The sequence below is a fragment of the Halichoeres trimaculatus genome, unplaced genomic scaffold (genome assembly GCF_033239565.1).
Source record: "Halichoeres trimaculatus isolate MK-OKI-2021-1 unplaced genomic scaffold, fHalTri1.1 fHalTri1_scaffold_11, whole genome shotgun sequence".
Classification (NCBI taxonomy): domain Eukaryota; kingdom Metazoa; phylum Chordata; class Actinopteri; order Labriformes; family Labridae; genus Halichoeres; species Halichoeres trimaculatus.
The window spans coordinates 22,687,838-22,705,939 of record NW_027437189.1 but is presented as its reverse complement, the minus strand read 5'-3'; the positions used below and the strand labels follow the sequence as shown (position 1 = coordinate 22,705,939).

Genomic DNA, 18,102 nt, shown 5'->3' with positions numbered 1-18,102 from the left:
TACATTGGACTCTGACTGATAGGAGACAACAGACCCTGGTGTGTTGTTTGTGTGTTACTCAACTCTGTCTACTTTGTATCTCCTTCTGTGCAGCGTGTAGATGTGTGTCAGTGTAAACTAGGTCAGTGGGAGAACAGAATCTCTATTCACTTGCCCGTCTGACTCCTGGGTCCCTCCAAAAGTTATGCATGCATATACTCCAAGATAAAGCAGGAGAGAGCAGTTTTTTTCAAGACATTTTATGCAAATAAGATATATGTCCTGGTGCTATATATGTCTATCCTTGCATAGATTTCTTTTGCATTCATGATCTTTTCTTGTGCTTAAACGTCTATTACTGCTTTTCTCTTAAAAGTAACCTCTCATCACAACATCAAGCCACCTACAACTCATCCTCTTTCTATTCTGTGTTAACTGTACATTTATGTGTTCTGTATTCTTTTAAAAGATAAAAAAATATATTTCCTGAAGATTGTGTAGCCCCAGGTTCTAGCTTTGCTTTTTTGATCTTTACACAGTCTCCACTGGAAAAGAAAGCAGATAAAGAAGTGATATTCCAACTACTTTTACCCCTTGTGCTTCCCTGCCAGTTGATTTTGATGGTCTCAGCGGCTTTGAGGCAGTGGGGGGCAGTGCCACGGTGAAGGGAGCTGTTTGTTCTGATCCAAAAGCAGGCCCAGCCAAAGTCTGAAGCACTGCAGTGCAGGGTACTAGGTTGTGTTTAAAAACAAAGAGAAAGAAGGTTTTGACAAACAGTGAGAAGGAATACGGGACAGGAGAAAAGAAACCAGTTCAATGGGCCAACATGTAAAATAAAAACAGAAAACAATTGAAAAATAGAAGAGACATGTAAGGGGACAAATTAGAAGTTTAGAAAAATGCAGAATTTTTGCTCTATCACCATCGCTGCTGACCCAAGTGTATAAAACCATGTCAGATATTACAAAGCAAAGAGCTCCGTAAGAGTTCATCAGAGGACAGCTGGAGGGTTTCTGGTCAAATGCTGCAGGTACTAAGTGCCTCATTGTCTCACAGGTCGTTCAGTCTGCACATTTGAATGCCTGAGTGCACCTCAGGTCCTGCTAGCTGATGGGAAGGGTGTCCATTTCCTCTGAGTGAGTGAAATGTAATATGCAAGTTCAGCCTTGGCTAAAGAGCATGGTGGGTGTGTAGGGGGTAATGAAAGAGAAGAAGGGAGAGTTTGTGTTGTACTCAGCCGGTCATAATGACGCAGGTGGTGTCTGGTGCCTGCATGTTGACTGCCACACTCTCAGCTCCCCCCTGGGTTGTGATCTTTGAGGTGCTGGCATTGATTGTTTGCTCTAAGAGTCTCTTGCACTAGCTGGACACTTGACATGTTTGACACTGGTGAGCAGACTCTGCCTCGGGCCCGCTGGGTGATGTCTGCTGTGATAAGACTAATATGAAACTAGAAGCTGGGTGACAATAAAACAGTCTGCAGCCACCCATCTGGACAGATATCTGAGCAAACATTTGCCTGGGCCATTTGTTTTGGCACCTGCATGTCTGTCTGTATGCTTGCATCGGTGGAGTTCAGTGATTTCCAAATAGCGTATATATTCCCATGGGGTGGTAGGATTGAGAGAGAGCTCCAGAGAGGAGCAGCTGTGAACAAGTTTGCTCCATTACAGCCAACGCTTTCAGCCTTATTTGTTGGCTCAGCAGTGCTCACTTACACAGTGATCAATAAAGAGGAGATGGACCAAACTTCTTCATGGGGACCAACACTGATATCATATCCAGCCTCAAATCCAATTTCTTATTTTGGATTTTTGAACCACTGACTTTGTATTTATTGGGACACTTTGCCTCCACGCCCCTTTACTGTGAGATATAAAATGAAAACGCTGCTTTTAAGGGCACAGACATGTTGCTAGTGAAGCAGAGCTGATCTGGGAGTGACTTCACACACTGACACCCACATTTGTTTGCTGAGCTGTTAATCATCTGTCTTTTCAACTCCTAATATTTTCTTTTAATTTTCAGTTTTTTGGTATAATAAAAAACTTTTTGACATAAATAACAAGTTTATAGTTTTGACCCACGTTGATTTTCTTGGAATGGAGGAGGGGGGTTCAAGACCTATCCTGAAAAAGGTGGTTTTCACACACAAACTTCTGTTGTTCTATCTATTCATCTATTCAACCTCTGTCTGAAACCTACATTTTTTGAAAATGTACTTTCCCATCACCATGTTCAGCTTGTTGTATTTATACAAACCTATGTAATTTCAGACTGTCTGAGCCAAATGGTGTGGTGTGATGTCTACCTTCCCTGTTAAGGAACAGGTGTCTGTGCTTCATGGCTCAAACCTGACTTTTGAACCCCATGATACAGACCATTTGTCTGGGAAATAGATTTATGATGTCAAACAACTACCTGAAGAAGTTCAATCAACTAACAAGTCTAAATCAACCAAACTAAGGGGCCGTTTACACGACAATGGTTTTGTTGAGTGTCAGCCTCGTGTTTACACGGAAACTGTGTTTCAGCCGACTTAAAACACAAATGTTTGAACACAGCCTCCAGAGTGGGATTTTCTGAAATGCTGCCGACACCGTTGTCGTGTAGACAGTAAGCTGGCGTTTTTAGTGGAAACGATGACGTCACACTCTGCTTCGCGCAAGCTCGTACAACAGGACAACAGTGCTGTTGATATGATAGTCGTGAACTACCGTGTTGTGCTTGTGCTGCTCAACCTGCTGTATCTGCTGACTGTCTTTTAACAAAATGTGCATCTGTTGCTCCACTTTTTAACTTGGTATTCTCCAATACACCAGATGACCGGCTCAACTCTACTTCGGCGGAAATCTTCCAAAAGTGGCTTCTGGATAAGACAGTTATAGCACCACCTACAGGCCTGGCATGCTTAATATAGCGTTTTCAGTCTGTCAGCGTTTCCGTGTAAACGCAGATTTTTTTTCACTTCGTTTTAGTGTTTTCAGATGAAATGTTGTTGTGTAAATGAAGACAACTTCTGTTGGTGTTAGAACAACAAAATGTATTTTTTGACCTAACATAAAATTTTGAGGCATAATATTTTTAAGTTGAAACAACACGAATACCATTTAATTTTAAAACAACTGGAGAAGCTTGTGAAGCTGCATCATGAGATCAGACAAAGTGGGAAAAAAAGTTTCAAAGCTGTACTGAGCAGACAATCAGACAATTCACCAACAATGGTTGTATTTGGAGTGTACACCTTCAGTCAACTTAATGGTTAAATGTCTTCAATGCTCATTGGCTGAGTGAACAAATTATTGATATTTTTTAAATTTCAGGCCTGAAATGCTGCCATGATGATGATGATGTGGCAGCTTTGGCACAGCCTCCCACCACTTTAGCAGCAATGGCTTCTGTTATGATGCCATATGGCTTTACCCTCCAAGATGTAAATATGCGCTGATAACAGGTGGCATCTTATGTCACAGCTTTATTTTGAGCTCAAAGATGGAGATGAATTCAAATGTAAATTTAGTCTGATTAAACTTGGCCTAAAACCGTTTGACAGGAGCCAAACGTGACCAACACAGACATGTGGATGTTAACCTGCAGGATGGCTCATAAGGATGAAAAGCTGGTGGTGCCACACTCAGTCATTGTTTACCTGCAGACTCTGTGATCTGTGTTCAGCTGTGTTAGACAAATTCAATTCAGTTATGAGTGTTTCTGGAAAATGTCCCCGCATTTGGACTTGTGAGCTTATGGTAGGTGAATTTATCATTCATTAAAAGGTTTGGGAAGTTACTTGAGTTGCTTTGTCCCGAAGTGATGTGATGAAATGAAGTCATTTTTTTAAAAGTAGAAGTATCAAATTCTGGCCTCTGTTTCAGCTGTTTGGGCTTAACATCATCTTGGCCTTCGTTAAATTCCCACTGGTATTTTCCACTTTTATCTTTATTGCTGGAGTTGTGGAAACATTATACATGCTTAACAGTCCAGAACAAAAAAAAACAAATTCTGTTTAGAAATTAAGAAAAGAAAGCTGGAGAAAGGAAAGTTTTTGTATGCAAGCAAAAGCCCTAATGTGCTATTTGTGTATAATGTGCCCATGTCATGGTGTAAAATGCATATTGCTCATATTTTCTTTACAAGCTGAATTGATTTTTTTCATAATGTAACACGTATCAGCTGCAGATATAAATGGTTAGACAAAAGCTTTACTGATTGTAGAAACAAGATGAAGCTTTTCAGTTCTGAAAGTGATAAATCATATTGTGTGTAAGTATCCAATCATGATAAATGAAACCATAAACTGCTTAAATTAGATCCTCGTAATCCCCCTGTTATGCTATAAATAATATGAAATTGAACTGCTGTGAGAAAGAAACATCAGGAGAAAATCTGGATCTGTTTTGCTGCAGAAACCCACTTGGCACTACAGTTGCATTGTGCAGCAACTTTGTGGGTGAGCCTCCCACCTGGGGGCTGCTACTCGCTCAGCCTTTCAGACGGTGAGTGGGCGACCGGTGAAAGCCCGTCATTAACTGATCACCACACATCGGGTCAGCTTAATGCAGTCCTGCTGCCCTGTGCTCTCAACTGTTAATTATCCTCAGCACATAAACAATACTTAGGCTGCATTAACAAAATCAGCCTGCGTGATCTTTTCTTTGCAGCGCTGCTAAGGAGATCAATGTCACCGGGTACCATTAGCACAGTGAGACAGAGAGTGTGTGTGGAGGATTGTTTTATTTCCCCAACTTCCTCTGTGTAGGTGTATAATGTTATCAACTCCTCTCATCTTGAGCGGAGGCACGTTGCTCTGAGGGGAAGCTCATCATCTCCCTTTGTGTTTTACAGCTTTCCTGCTGTTAATGTGAAATAAAAAAGCTGTTATGGATGCACATGTAATGGCTTGCATTGGCTTTATAAGAAACAGATTAAGCTTTTAAGGGTCAACAAAGAGCGAGCAGCATGTATCTGGGTCTGTAGAGAAGCGTAGGCGTTGCTATGGTGATGGATGCAGACATAACGATCTTCATTATACGAGTAAATTAGACACACACGGCACATCGTTAATCTGTACTGTCTTTCTGACCCAGGGTTTCAAATCATGAAGCAGCACTTAACTTCTTCCAGCACACACACAGTGTCAGCCTCTCCTTCCCCCGTGTGCTGATAAGCTATCTCAGCTGATGTCTGGAGCTGGTTAGAGACCGTGTTACTGCCCGTGTCCCTGCATCGTGACCCCTAAACCCCTGCCCTGCATCACTGAACCTGAGCAGGGAACTCTGGGGAACCCAAACCTCTGGGTCTGGACCTGGTTGTGGGTCAGAGGAGCCGAGGTGGAGGTTATCACATGTGCTTAGCATCATTTTCACCTCCCTCAGAGAATGTGTATGCTTTCAACAGGAGTGTGAGCAAAGGAGTGGCATGGCCTCCCTTTGAAATGTGATCAGTGACCCCAGGTGCCAAACCATATTTTGAAATGGTGGTGGTGGTGGGTTAAAATAGTTTATATAGCTAACCATATATAAACATTATTTTATAATCAATAATTTCTGCTGGTTTGGCTGTCATTGTGTATCAGCCAGCAGTATTTTAAATACTTTGACCTAGAAAATAAGAGAAAAAGTTATACATGCTGCTATTCTATTGTATTACATTTTATTTTTAAAAAATATACAAAGAAATACAACAACTGTACCATGTGTGTGTGGGTGTGCAAACAAAAGACAGTTTAAAACTATGAATGGCTCAACAGCTGCCCTTACTGAAGCTTTAATTAGTTATTTCATGTAAAAAGCAAGTGTTTTTATGATGCATGATTTACAGCAGAGGTCTTCAACAGGAGGTCTGCAGCCCCTAGGGGTCCGTGGAGGAACTGCAGGGTGTCTGTGACATTTTTGATTGATTAGGCAATTTTTAAAAAATATTTTCGATTGAATATTCCCAAATATTTCAATTTTTACTCATGTTATTGTCTTTGAACACACATCAATGGATGCACAGAGGCCAAAGATGTTATCAGCAGCTCTCTAAAACAACACGCAGCTTCACTCAGTATTCGCTTCTAACTCCTCAAGACGTAACACTGTATTTCTATACATGGAAGAAGTCTCTGCAACGTCACCCGTCTGTTCCTGAAACAGTGAAATGAAGCTAATCTGTGGACGCAGCCACATTTGCCATGACGCCGGCTGTGAGTTTCCTTTCGAACAGCTACAAGGCGCCTGGTGGTCATGTGACCTGAGCTGTGTCTCTGATTGGACAATCAAACGATCCTAATAACTTCTGAACCGCCGAGTTAGAAAAAAATTCACTCACCGTACAGTGTGTGCTGATAGTGAAATTAGAGTTTTAGACCCAAGAAGTTTTTTGAACCAGGCTATAACAAACAGCAACTTTTAGCACTTTCGGGCTAATTTGTACTAACCGGATGTTGCCCCCTGCCCCTGCCAATCACATGACTGCATGTTTTAAACAGCAAAAAAAATTATATATATGCTGCATCTCTCTACCATTTAGGTGGTCCTTAGTCTAAAATATGTTGAAGACCTCTGATTTACAGCTCATTTTACTAATGCAGCCTCCTTCAATGTTCTTAACTGGATGAGCAAAGGAAAGAAGGAACTGTGAAGAACGTTACCACAAAGGTTGTTGAACTCCTTAAAACCATAATCTCTCATGTCTGGTCAAACCCACCCAGAAATCTCTGCCGTGGCACACTGTGCCAAAGTCTTTTCTGTTTTAATTTGCTAAACATGTATTTTGATTCGTAAAACCATGTGACATCAGTCTCACTGCTTTATCAGCCGGGTGGCTTCTGCACGTGCCTTTTGCTTCACCAAAGCATTATGTCAAACTTCATATGTCACATTGAGAAGAGAAGGAGGAGCAGTGTGTATATCAATATTTAAGTCAATGGTGTGTTCATGCATCATGCTGTATACTGTATATTTCACAGTGCTTGACTCGTTTGACTTTGTGTTGCTTTTTCTGTCGCCTTACTGTCTGTGAATACATACAGTGATTGTTCCAAGTTTCTGCGTATTCTCTGCAGGGTTCAGCTGCTTTTCTTTGTGCCCCTCTCCTCTCCTTTCTTGTCTCTGGCCCTCCTATCCTGTCAAGGGGGAGGGGGGAGAAGTTAGCCGCACTAAGATGACCCACACACACACAAACAGAAATTATGTCTGTAAATGTCTGGGGAGACATCAGAGGAAAGATAACACTGTAAATGTAGTTTTGTGGTGAATAAAGGAAACAGACAGGCCAGCAGCTTGACTCCACAAACTGTATTTTACCAAAAGATGTTAGCTAGCTCTCTGCTACTTCTGCTCGAGTCTGTAAACTGGAATAATCAAGTTTGAAAAATCTTAATGGTTGTAAACTTCAGAGGCTTCTTGAAGATCTATTCTGACTTTGTGTTTTCAGAAAGTAGACGTACAAAATGAGCTTCATCGTCTCAGTGTGGTTGCTGAGTGAGTGTTGTGATAAGATCTTCCTCTGGGGCTCACATTAGGAACACTGGAATTAGGTCAGTGTTGCCTTCTTATAAACAAATCCATAACAAATTCACAAAATCCACCAGACCTTTTTGAAAGGTAGGTCATTTAGTTTTTCCATTAATGCTGTGAAACATATTTTGTAATTCTTAAGAAATGCTGAGGAGTAAATGTTAAATCATGGCAGAGTGTCTTCGCTTAGTAAAAGAGCGGTGCTCAGAGGTCAAAGGTCAGGGCCAGGGCAAGAAGATAAATGGGAAGGCAGACTGGACTGTGATTGCTCCTTACAGATAAAACACTCCAGACGTTCAGCTCAGAGGAAGAGCTGAGGAAGGGTGGTGTGAGGGTTGGGTGGATGAGGCAGGATGGGAATAGAGGACCAGACAGAAAAAACAAACAGTCCCCCAGCGAAGAATCTTCCCCTCTACAAAGGATTAAAGTGGATGTCCGGTCCAAGCTCACCCCCCACCAGCCCACTTCCCATGTCCTCCTGACATTTCTGTGCAGCAGCCGGCCTGCACGTTGAACGCTGACCACCCTGACCTCTGCTGTGTGCTTTGCAGCAGAGTGCAAGCTAGTTATGTGTTTGGCTACGGAGCGTAACAATAATACAAATAATGGTTTGCACGACATAAAGAGCAAAGTACACTTTATGGTCCAGCTGTATTTGGAGAGAGCGGCTATTTTTTTAATCCATTTACTTTTATTTTATCTAATCTACTTTTCCTGGAATTGATACACCCTCTACAGTTTTGCGCTGTTTGTAAATATTGATTAATAGATTCATTGACTGTTAAGATCTGGACATGAAGAATCAGGGTGTACTCTCCCCTTTGACCCATCAAATCCGCAAACCTCACTTGTCTACATAACTTGTTCACCGTTAAGACAACCACCTGATCTCCATTCCTCTGTTTCCTCTCTTCAGATTCGTACTCGGCAGCAGGCAGCGAGGGTAGCATCTCCACCTCTGTGGCGTCCCTGCCGCCACAGGCCTCAGGCAGTTCGGCCCCAAGCTCTCCTGGTTCCAGGCGCTCAGTGAGCACCCTGAAGAAGTGGCTCACAAACCCGGTCCGCAAACTCAGCGCCGGAGCTACAGCTAAAGGGGAGCGCCAGGTCCGCAAACTCGATGGAAAACCTCCACCTCTTCAGTCCCACAGCAACAGCCTGGACCTGGGCCTGGGCAGCCCCCAAAGGCCCGATGACACCTTCACCATCTTGCCTGTCACCCACAGAGAACTGGTGAGATTTAAAAACCTGGAACATTTGTGCATCCATCAACTAATCAAACATGGCGGTTTATTTAAGATGAAGCACACCTTAAGTAAACTTATTAAGTGGAGATATTCCCACGAGTCCTTCTTTAAACTGGTTCTGGGGTAAACATGCAAAGTGTCAGTCTTATATAAATAGAAGCTGAAACCAACATCCTGACTGTGGCATGTGTGTGTAACATTAGCAGAGGCGCAGGTTTGATGTAAAGCTGCACTAAGTATCATGGCAGGTAGAGATGTTATATAAGAGCAGCACTGCTGGCTCAGCCTGCAGGACCGCTGCCTGTGACTCATGTGCTCTCTGTGCCGCTGCCTGTGTGCCTGTGCACGTAGCTGTGTGCCTGAATGCATTAGCAGTGCTGAGGACATTTTCTGTGATGTTTATATTGTATTACTCTGACACTGTGTGGGCATGTGTATCTGTGTGTTTGTTGCAGGAGTGGAAAGATGGTCTTGCAAGCCCCGAGGACCTGTCACCTGCTACACTGCAGGCTCCCAGCTACATAACAGACTCGCTGATTGGCTGCGCACCACTGCCAAACACACAGGTCAGCCTACAAGATGCTTAGCATATCAAATGAATAACATCCAGGAGAGTCTTTTATCTGAATCTGAAGCTGGTGTGGAGTAGTTTAATCTGACAATTAAACTGTCTGGAGGTAAATTCCCTACACCAAAGATTTATTGTGAGTTAAACTCAAGATAAATGAAATTGTTCAGGATGACATTTCATGTTAGAGGTGTAACAATATCTGGAAAGACCCATGTGGCAGGCAGGACAAAAAACTCTCAGATGCACAAAGCGGCACTTTTTTCTGCAACCACACGTACACACACACACACACCTGACCACAGTTGCAAAGAAGATGAATGCACCCACACATACACACACATTAAAACACACGTTTGTAAGAGAGTTTGGTAGCACTTTAGATTACAGCCCGCGTCTTACCGTGTAGTTTCCCGTCTCTTACAGTGTAGTTTCGTCAACTGTAGGGGTAACTCTCACACATGTACCTTGACATTTTGCGGTACCTATCGGGTAGTTACGCTCTCGTCTTACAGTGTAAGTCCTGGAGTCTTACAGTGTAGTTTCGTCAACTGTAGGGGTAACTCTCACACAAGTACCTTGACATTTTGCGGTACCTATCGGGTAGTTACGCTCTCGTTTTACAGTGTAGTTTCCCGTCTCTTACAGTGTAGTTTCGTCAACTGTAGGGGTAACTCTCACACATGTACCTTGACATTTTGCGGTACCTATCGGGTAGTTACGCTCTCGTCTTACAGTGTAGTTTCCCGTGTCTTACCATGAACTTGTCAAAACAGTGTAATTTTCCTGGGCATGTGCTTTTGCTGTTAATGTGCCACTTCCTCTTAACAATTAGTATGGTGAATAAAGTAGACCAATGATGAACCTAAACACTGTAATGTATTGATGAGTATGTGTTTCACACAATAATGATAAGGCTTGCAGATGTAAAAAAAAAAAAACTTTATTTTTTCAAACACACAGAGACCCCACATAGTAATTCACCTTTTAAGTAACCCGGCCATTAAGTTAACACTTGCCACTGCTAACTGTCTACCTGTCCAGTACTTCCACTGCGACAACCCACTACTTTACCTGTAACTACTGGTCAACAACTGGAACCGGGCTGGATTATAAAGTGCACACTTGTTGGCTTGACTTACTGTGTAACTACCCACTAATTTACCTGTAACTACTGGTCAACAACTGGAACCGGGCTGGATTTTAAAGTGCACACTTTTTGGCTTTACTTACTGTGTAACTACCCACTACTTTACCTGTAACTACTGGTCAACAACTGGAACCGGGCTGGATTTTAAAGTGCTCACTTGTTGGCTTGACTTACTGTGTAACTACCCACTACTTTACCTGTAACTACTGGTCAACAACTGGAACCGGGCTGGATTTTAAAGTGCACACTTGTTGGCTTGACTTACTGTGTAACTACCCACTACTTTACCTGTAACTACTGGTCAACAACTGGAACCGGGCTGGATTTTAAAGTGCACACTTGTTGGCTTTACTTACTGTGTAACTACCCACTACTTTACCTGTAACTACTGGTCAACAACTGGAACCGGGCTGGATTTTAAAGTGCACACTTGTTGGCTTTACTTACTGTGTAACTACCCACTACTTTACCTGTAACTACTGGTCAACATCTGGAACCGGGCTGGATTATAAAGTGCACACATGTTGGCTTTACTTACTGTGTAACTACCCACTACTTTACTGTAACTACTGGTCAACAACTGGAACCGGGCTGGATTATAAAGTGCACACTTGTTGGCTTTACTTACTGTGTAACTACCCACTACTTTACCTGTAACTACTGGTCAACAACTGGAACCAGGCTGGATTTTAAAGTGCACACTTGTTCGCTGTACTTAATGTTCAACTACCCTCTACTAGTGTGCATTTTATAATCTAGTCCAGTTCCAGGTGTTGACCAGTAGTTACAGGTAAAGTGCTGGGTTGTTGCAGTGGAACTGTTGAAGCTACTGACATCTGTGTTTCTATGATGAATAATGCTTGGACACTTTATCCACACAGATACTCCGGTCAGAGAGTAAAGGCAGATACACAGTCCACAGTTCAGTCTTTTATGTATCCTTTAAGAAACAGCATTACAGCAACGGCCGGATGCATGGAGATTGAATGAACGAAGAGGATGAATAATGTGTGTGACATCAACGTCCAACAGCCACTTATCAGTAGTGCATCTCAACAGGGTTGGCAGTGTATGGTATCTGAAACAATAAATAACAGAAGGTGAATCAAAGACAGTGTCTACCAGACGTTAATGATGCGCCCACTAGCTATTTAGCATTAGCAGTGCAACGTAAGGGAAACAAGAGCCAAAATTCCTGCCACATAAACAAACAAACTAAATGTTTATTCCCCTCTGAACACTCCTTAAAGATAACGTGTAAGCTATTAAAGTACTTACTTCCTCAAGAATGCATCACTGATAACTTATAAGATGTTTTGAAGACGCTTTTAAACAATCGCGGAATCTCCGTTCGGGATATACAACTTTTAGGACCCCAGGCTGCCCGCATAAAGGCATGAACGCAAATACGCAAAATCCTAAGGACCCCGGTCTGCCCTCCAAGTTGCCTGAATGAAATTATATACAAAATGCTTACAACACATCAACGAAGAACAGAGGCAATTTATAACAGAAAATACTGGATAGTTAGCCAGTAAGCAAAGGCAAGTGTGATCTTAATGGATCAGTAACTTAAAAGGAGAATTACAATGTGGGGTCTCTGTGTGTATAAAAAAAATAAAGATATTTTATACGTCTGAATATCATTATTATGTGAAACCCATACTCATCAATACCTTACAGCTTTTAACTTTATCATTGGTCTACATAATCTTTATCCATGCTGATTCTTAAGAGGAAGTGATACATCAAGGTTTGCATAGTTAGAGCATATGTCCAGGAAAATTACACTGTTTTGATAAGTTCATGGTAAGACACGGGAAACTACACTGTAAGACTCCAGGACTTACACTGTAAGACGCGAGCATAACTACCCGATAGGTACCACAAAATGTCAAGGTACATGTGTGAGAGTTACCCCTACAGTTGACGAAACTACACTGTAAGACGAGAGCGTAACTACCCGATAGGTACCGCAAAATGTCAAGGTACATGTGTGAAAGTTACCCCTACAGTTGACAAAACTACACTGTAAGAGACGGGAAACTACACTGTAAGACGCGGGCTGTAATCTAAAGTGCTACCGAGAGTTTTAATGAATACAAGCCCTTTCCCAGATCAGATCGATGCCCCAGAGGACCAGAGGGCAGCGTTTGACAGTGACCTTTGTGATGCATGACTCACATTCAAGATGTTACAAAAGAGCACGCCTGGAGAAAAATAGGAAAGAGCAGGAAAAAACAGCCGATGTGATGAAAGATGACTCCACTTGTGTGAACAGACAAAGGACGCTGTGTGCACACATGCACTTTCATTTTTTCCATCAGACACCCAGAGCTGGTTGCTTGTGGCAAAGGAACGTCTAAAGTCTGGGATTCAGAGGATCCTTTCTAAAAGCATGGTGGGATTCACTCAGGCAGCAGTAATATTGCAAGAATCAGCAGTTTGTGAACTTTGTGAATATTAACTAAATCTGAGCATTATCTGAGCATTTGACCTCCACGAAGAGGACACTTAAATCCTAATTTCAGTCTCAAAAACACATCAAAAGCCAATTGTGGGATTACATCAGAAGGATGACCTCAGTGCTTTGCTGACTTTACTGCCAAGCTAGGGAAGGAAAGGGAGGGGTTAACTTATGTAGGTCATCTCAGAGTGGTTGTTTCTGTCTCTTTACCCCACCTTTTATAGGCACATGTTCAATGATTTATGCTTTGTTGATTTCCTCCTTTTTCTCTCACAGTTCAGATTAAAAAAACATCCTCAGTAGAAAGCTGCAGTTGCAATAAGATTGCAAAGTTGAAAAGTTGTTATGATTGTGTGAGCTAGCAGTTTACTAAGCATCAATGTCAAACAGGCAACCAGAGCTACACATGGCTGTATCCATTGAACTGCTTATCCTGAGGAACAACAGCCTGTTTCATGGACTGACAGATAAATCAAACAACAAACAACTCCTTCAAAGTGATCGCTGCTTTTGTTTTGTGTTTCATTCCGAGACATCTTGTGCTTTTCTCTTAAGTTGCATTTTCAGCACTTCGAAAAAAAAAAAAAAAAACTAAGGTGCAGCTACAGGAAAGATAAAAACACATCATTTTCAAGCATCTGTGAATCTAGAGGAGCAGTATTTATCAACATTAAAACCCTCTGGCATCACTTTAATGCTGCTGATTTGTAGCATCTTCTGTGTTCCAGCAGTGAGTGGTCTGCTGGTCCCAAAAATTGCCGAATAAAACTTCAGCCAAAGTGCCAATGATAAAAAAAATAGGTTAACTAATAAATAGTTACTATGAAATTTTTAATATTTTAGTGTGAGATTCACATTTGCTACGTTTTCCTTGTCCTTGATTTTTGATTCAAAGCACAAAAGTTTGAAGCGACCCAGCTCTTGATTGAGGAGCTATTTTAAGACCATACACATTTAAAGGACAACCTCATTTTTGACTGAAACCATCATCACTTTATTTTTTTCCTGAGCTTCTGAGTAGAAAAACAAAACTTGCAACAGAGGGGAGACGAGGGGAATTTTTCCTGTGGGCTTTGCCACGGCACATCTGGAAGTGATCAAGGAGCCAGGGAGACCTGTCAGCCAGGCTGAAGCTCTCCTTGCAGGGCAGGACAAGCAGGGGGAGTGAGGGTCTTTCTGGAGCCTCTCTGTCTCTTCCTACAGCTCTGTCTCTGTGCTTCTCTGTGCCTTTTTCATGCTTTCTCTCTAACACACACACACATCATTGTGACAGGGGAGAAAGCTAGCAGCTTGTAGATGCCAAAAAGTTAATCATTGAGGTGACAGGTGAACAAGCTGAACCAACTGAGAGGAGAAAAGGAGAAAGTTCTGTCCCTGGTTTCCATTTGTTTTTATGTCTGTCCAATCTATTTATTTCTCCATCAGGCAGCCGCCTGCCACGGGAGACTGAGGGATTACACATATGTCTTTGGTGTGTGTTTAAGGTGGGGAGGTCTTGCTTGACCTGTACAAAGGGACTCTGGGATTTAGGTGAAGACAGACGGCTACCTTTATAAGTTTACACAGCCGGGAGAGAATGAATGGTTGAAAACTGCGGCTAAAAATAGAGGGAAGTGGCGTGTAAAAAGATAGAATTGTACATGGGTATGGATTTTACTACCTCACAAAGGTAATAAGTGTGCTTATTGTGCAGGAGGAAAGGTTACAAAAACATATGTGCATATGTTGACATAATACCTGCACCCATTGAGCTCCTGTTGATTTTTCGACTTTGTCACGCTTTGTTGTGGTTTGCACAATGCCTCTAAACATGCGCCATGACCCTGCAGGAAGTGATATCAATTCCAGGAAAAAGCATGAAAAGGAGGTCATGTATGTAACGCATGAACACAATCAGCTGGATCAGAGGAACCTTGGCTTTATCCTGCGTGTGTTTGTATTTGCAGCCAATAAGGCTGAACTGACGTACATCATGCTTTAGCAGTGCTGTGAGGTTAAAAGAAAGGATTCTGTGTGATGTATTTACACCTGCTGTTAACCTCAGGGGACATAACGAGAAAATAATATTTATCAATTCACACATGCATCAGAGCTGCACAGACACTGTCAGCGGGCATGCAGTAATTGCATATCTATCTCTAAATCTCTGTCTTTCTGTTTATCTGTGGGTGATGTGAACAGCGTTAACAGGTCGTTAACGGTGACTATCTGAATCTCATCTTCTTATCATTCAATCTCTGTTCCTCAAGTCTCCCTGCTCCCCGTGGTCACCTTGGCAACCTGCATCATTATCATCTCGCTCCTGCTCTTTATCTTTCCTCCCTTACTCTTTTCTCCTGATGTGATCCACAGTATTGGCACAGGGCCTTTGATAAACAGTTCCTCTGTCTGTTTGTCTGTCTCTGTCTCCTCTCAGGACACTCAGTTCAGCAGTGTTCTGCCAGATGACAGCTGCTCCGTCATGATGGACGACACCTCCAGCCAATGGTCAGCCGTGGCTGACACTGAGGAGGAGAGGAGGACGGCCTTAGAGAAAAGCATGTATGTATATCACAAGTGTAGGGATCTACACTCCTATGGATACAGTTCTTCATCATACTCTGTAAATAAATGAGTGTAAGTGCAAACAACATCATATTGGAGAGAAGCCTTAGGACATCGGTGAATGTGGAAAAAATCACTGCAGGCAACACAAAAGTCAAACACTGACAGTTTTAAGTCTTGTAGTGTTCTGAAAGTAGAGGTGAATGTATTGAACACTACACCGCCTCATGTGAGCTGATATCATCTTTATTTTCATGATAGTGATGAGTTTGTTTTTGGTTTCTGATTGCCAAAAACCGAACAGAAATGCCAAATGGTGAAGGGAAAAAATGAAGGAATGGGGGAAACAGGTCTTCATGCTCACAAAGTTACGTTCTTGTCTGTATTCAACACTCACAGACAGAGAAAAAAACATTTAGTAGTCAGAAAGGTTTGTGATGTGTTAACAATTCATTTTTAAGCCTTTTGGAAAAAAAATCTCTGACAGAGACCAAAAACTCCACCACCTGAGACAGGGATCATTTAAAGGGCGATTTTTGTTTTGTCATGAGACTTGACAAGCTGAATTTACTGAAACAAAAGATCGTAACTGACTCTTCTGTGTAGAGTTTTGATCTGGCTGATAATAATACATGTTACAGGAACAGCCTTGAGAGTTTTCCTCAACAAAGATTTCATAACAAGCAACAACCTCCAATGTTAAAAAAAATGAAGCTAATGGGGAGAATAAAAGGACAAGTGGCAGCGCTGAGAGCTGGCAATGAGTAAGCGCTAAATGTTGCAGTTCCTCACGTGTCCACTTGAGGCTAGCTGCAAACAGCAAGGGAATACTTAAAACCAATGATTAACATTTCTCTTTTTTTGGCTGTGCAGGAAAAAAAAGGTTTTATCCAAATCATAGACTGTATAAAGAGTGGACAGTGTGGCTCCGCCATTTAACATTGTACGGTTTTGAAGCAAAAATACCACCGTCACAGGCGCAGCCATTGTAGCATTTGTGCAGCCAGAGTCTGCGCAGTGGAGACGATGAGGGATTCTGGGAGAATCTGAGTGGAGCTGGGTGACAAAAATAATATTTTTTGTTTCTTTCGAGAGTCTAATCACTTCTTGACTCTACCTCCCAACACATTTTACAAACAATGTGTTTTTTTACAAAAAAAAATACACGAGAACGGCAGCTGTCAATCATTGTTAAACGTTACGCAAAGCATCGTTTTTAACCTCGTATAACTAATGAAAATGAAACTTTTCAGAAAAAAGAGGACTTGAATACAAGACAGCCAATGATAACATTGCAAAACTGGGCAAGTGGCTGAGTTGATTAACAGGCTCAAGATTTTTTTGTTTTTAAGTTTACTGACAGTTAGGCTGAGTCAGGATTTCCAGTTCCGGTTTGGCTTTAAATCCCCTCTTCAAAAATCACAATGTGCGAAGCTTCCTAAACTACATCAAGGTTTTATATGTGCTTGAAAACGTGTCCGTGGTTAGAGCCTACACTCAATAGTTGTTGTTTTTTTTAAACAACTTTACAGCCTGATACAGAGTATGGATTTGGTCTATAAACCTCTTATCTTCAATGTTCAAAACTATAGTTACTTACTGGATGCTGCTAATAAATACTCTTGTCCTCAACTTTCTCAAAGTCAACTTTGATCTAATTCATGCTTGATCATTATTATCTCCTGGTGTGAAAAGCACAGTTTCACGCATATGCCAAAAAGTAATGTGGATCATAGCCGTAGAAGTAAGACGTCCCAGTTGTTATCCGTCTACTGTTTCAAAATTGGATACCCATAATCCATTGGCTGTGTTTGGTACAAGATTTCATATGCTTCGGTCACAAGACTCATTACATATTCACAGATACGTTATGGCATTTCTAGGCCTCATTTTACAACTGCTGTAGCCTGTCTAAGTGAGCAGTGAATCACAGACATCAGACAAAAACTGTAATGTGTAAAAATATCTGAAAACAAGAGTGGAGTTTTTAATCACATGAGCGTGTGTGACAACTGCGTAAGCCTGCTGGTTGAGCAGATGACATCTCATGCCTTAAATAAACACAAAACCTGGATTATGGAAACCAGTTAGCATTAGAACCAGTAAGGCTGCATGAGTAGATCCATGACTTCACAACTGGTCACACCTCTGTTTGGGAGCGAGGTGACTCACTTCATTTGACAACCACCAACATTCAAGTAGATTTTTTTTACTTTAAGACTCACAAACAGAGGTTGTGCTAGACTTTTTCTTTGTCATTTTGACTGACAAGGTCATGAAATTTCTGTCGTACCTTGTTTTTACTTGTCCCTAATTTTCGAAGTGATACTAATGACACATTTCATGGCATCTAATTTCATTTCACTCAACACTTTTCCATCCATCCTCCCTTCTGAGCCAGAGGAACATTCCTATCGAACTCTAGTTCGTCCTGACCTCCTTGTTGCCTCTCACTTGCTCAGTAGTTGCTACGCCATTGGTTACTTCTTTTTCCTTCATCTTCTAATAAATCCGTCCCTCTTTTCTTTTTTTAACCTCTTTCATCAACATTTCATTGTTATTGTGATTTTTGAAGAAACTTTGGACACTCAGCTGCTGTGACATGTTTCTGTGGGTCATGCAGCACGAGAGACAAAAGCTAATCAATA

At 41.7% G+C, this 18,102-nt stretch overlaps 1 protein-coding gene across 3 annotated transcripts in view; it reads left to right on the top strand.

Moving 5' to 3' along the window:
• arhgef25a (Rho guanine nucleotide exchange factor (GEF) 25a) overlaps window positions 1-18,102 on the top strand; it is a 67,662-nt gene that overhangs the window by 35,279 nt on the left and 14,281 nt on the right. For all 3 annotated transcript variants that reach the window (XM_074682269.1, XM_074682268.1, XM_074682270.1), the window contains 3 exons: window positions 8,398-8,711; window positions 9,181-9,291; window positions 15,327-15,451. In XM_074682269.1, coding sequence (XP_074538370.1) covers window positions 8,398-8,711; window positions 9,181-9,291; window positions 15,327-15,451 — 550 coding nt within the window. The remainder of the gene's footprint in view (window positions 1-8,397; window positions 8,712-9,180; window positions 9,292-15,326; window positions 15,452-18,102) is intronic.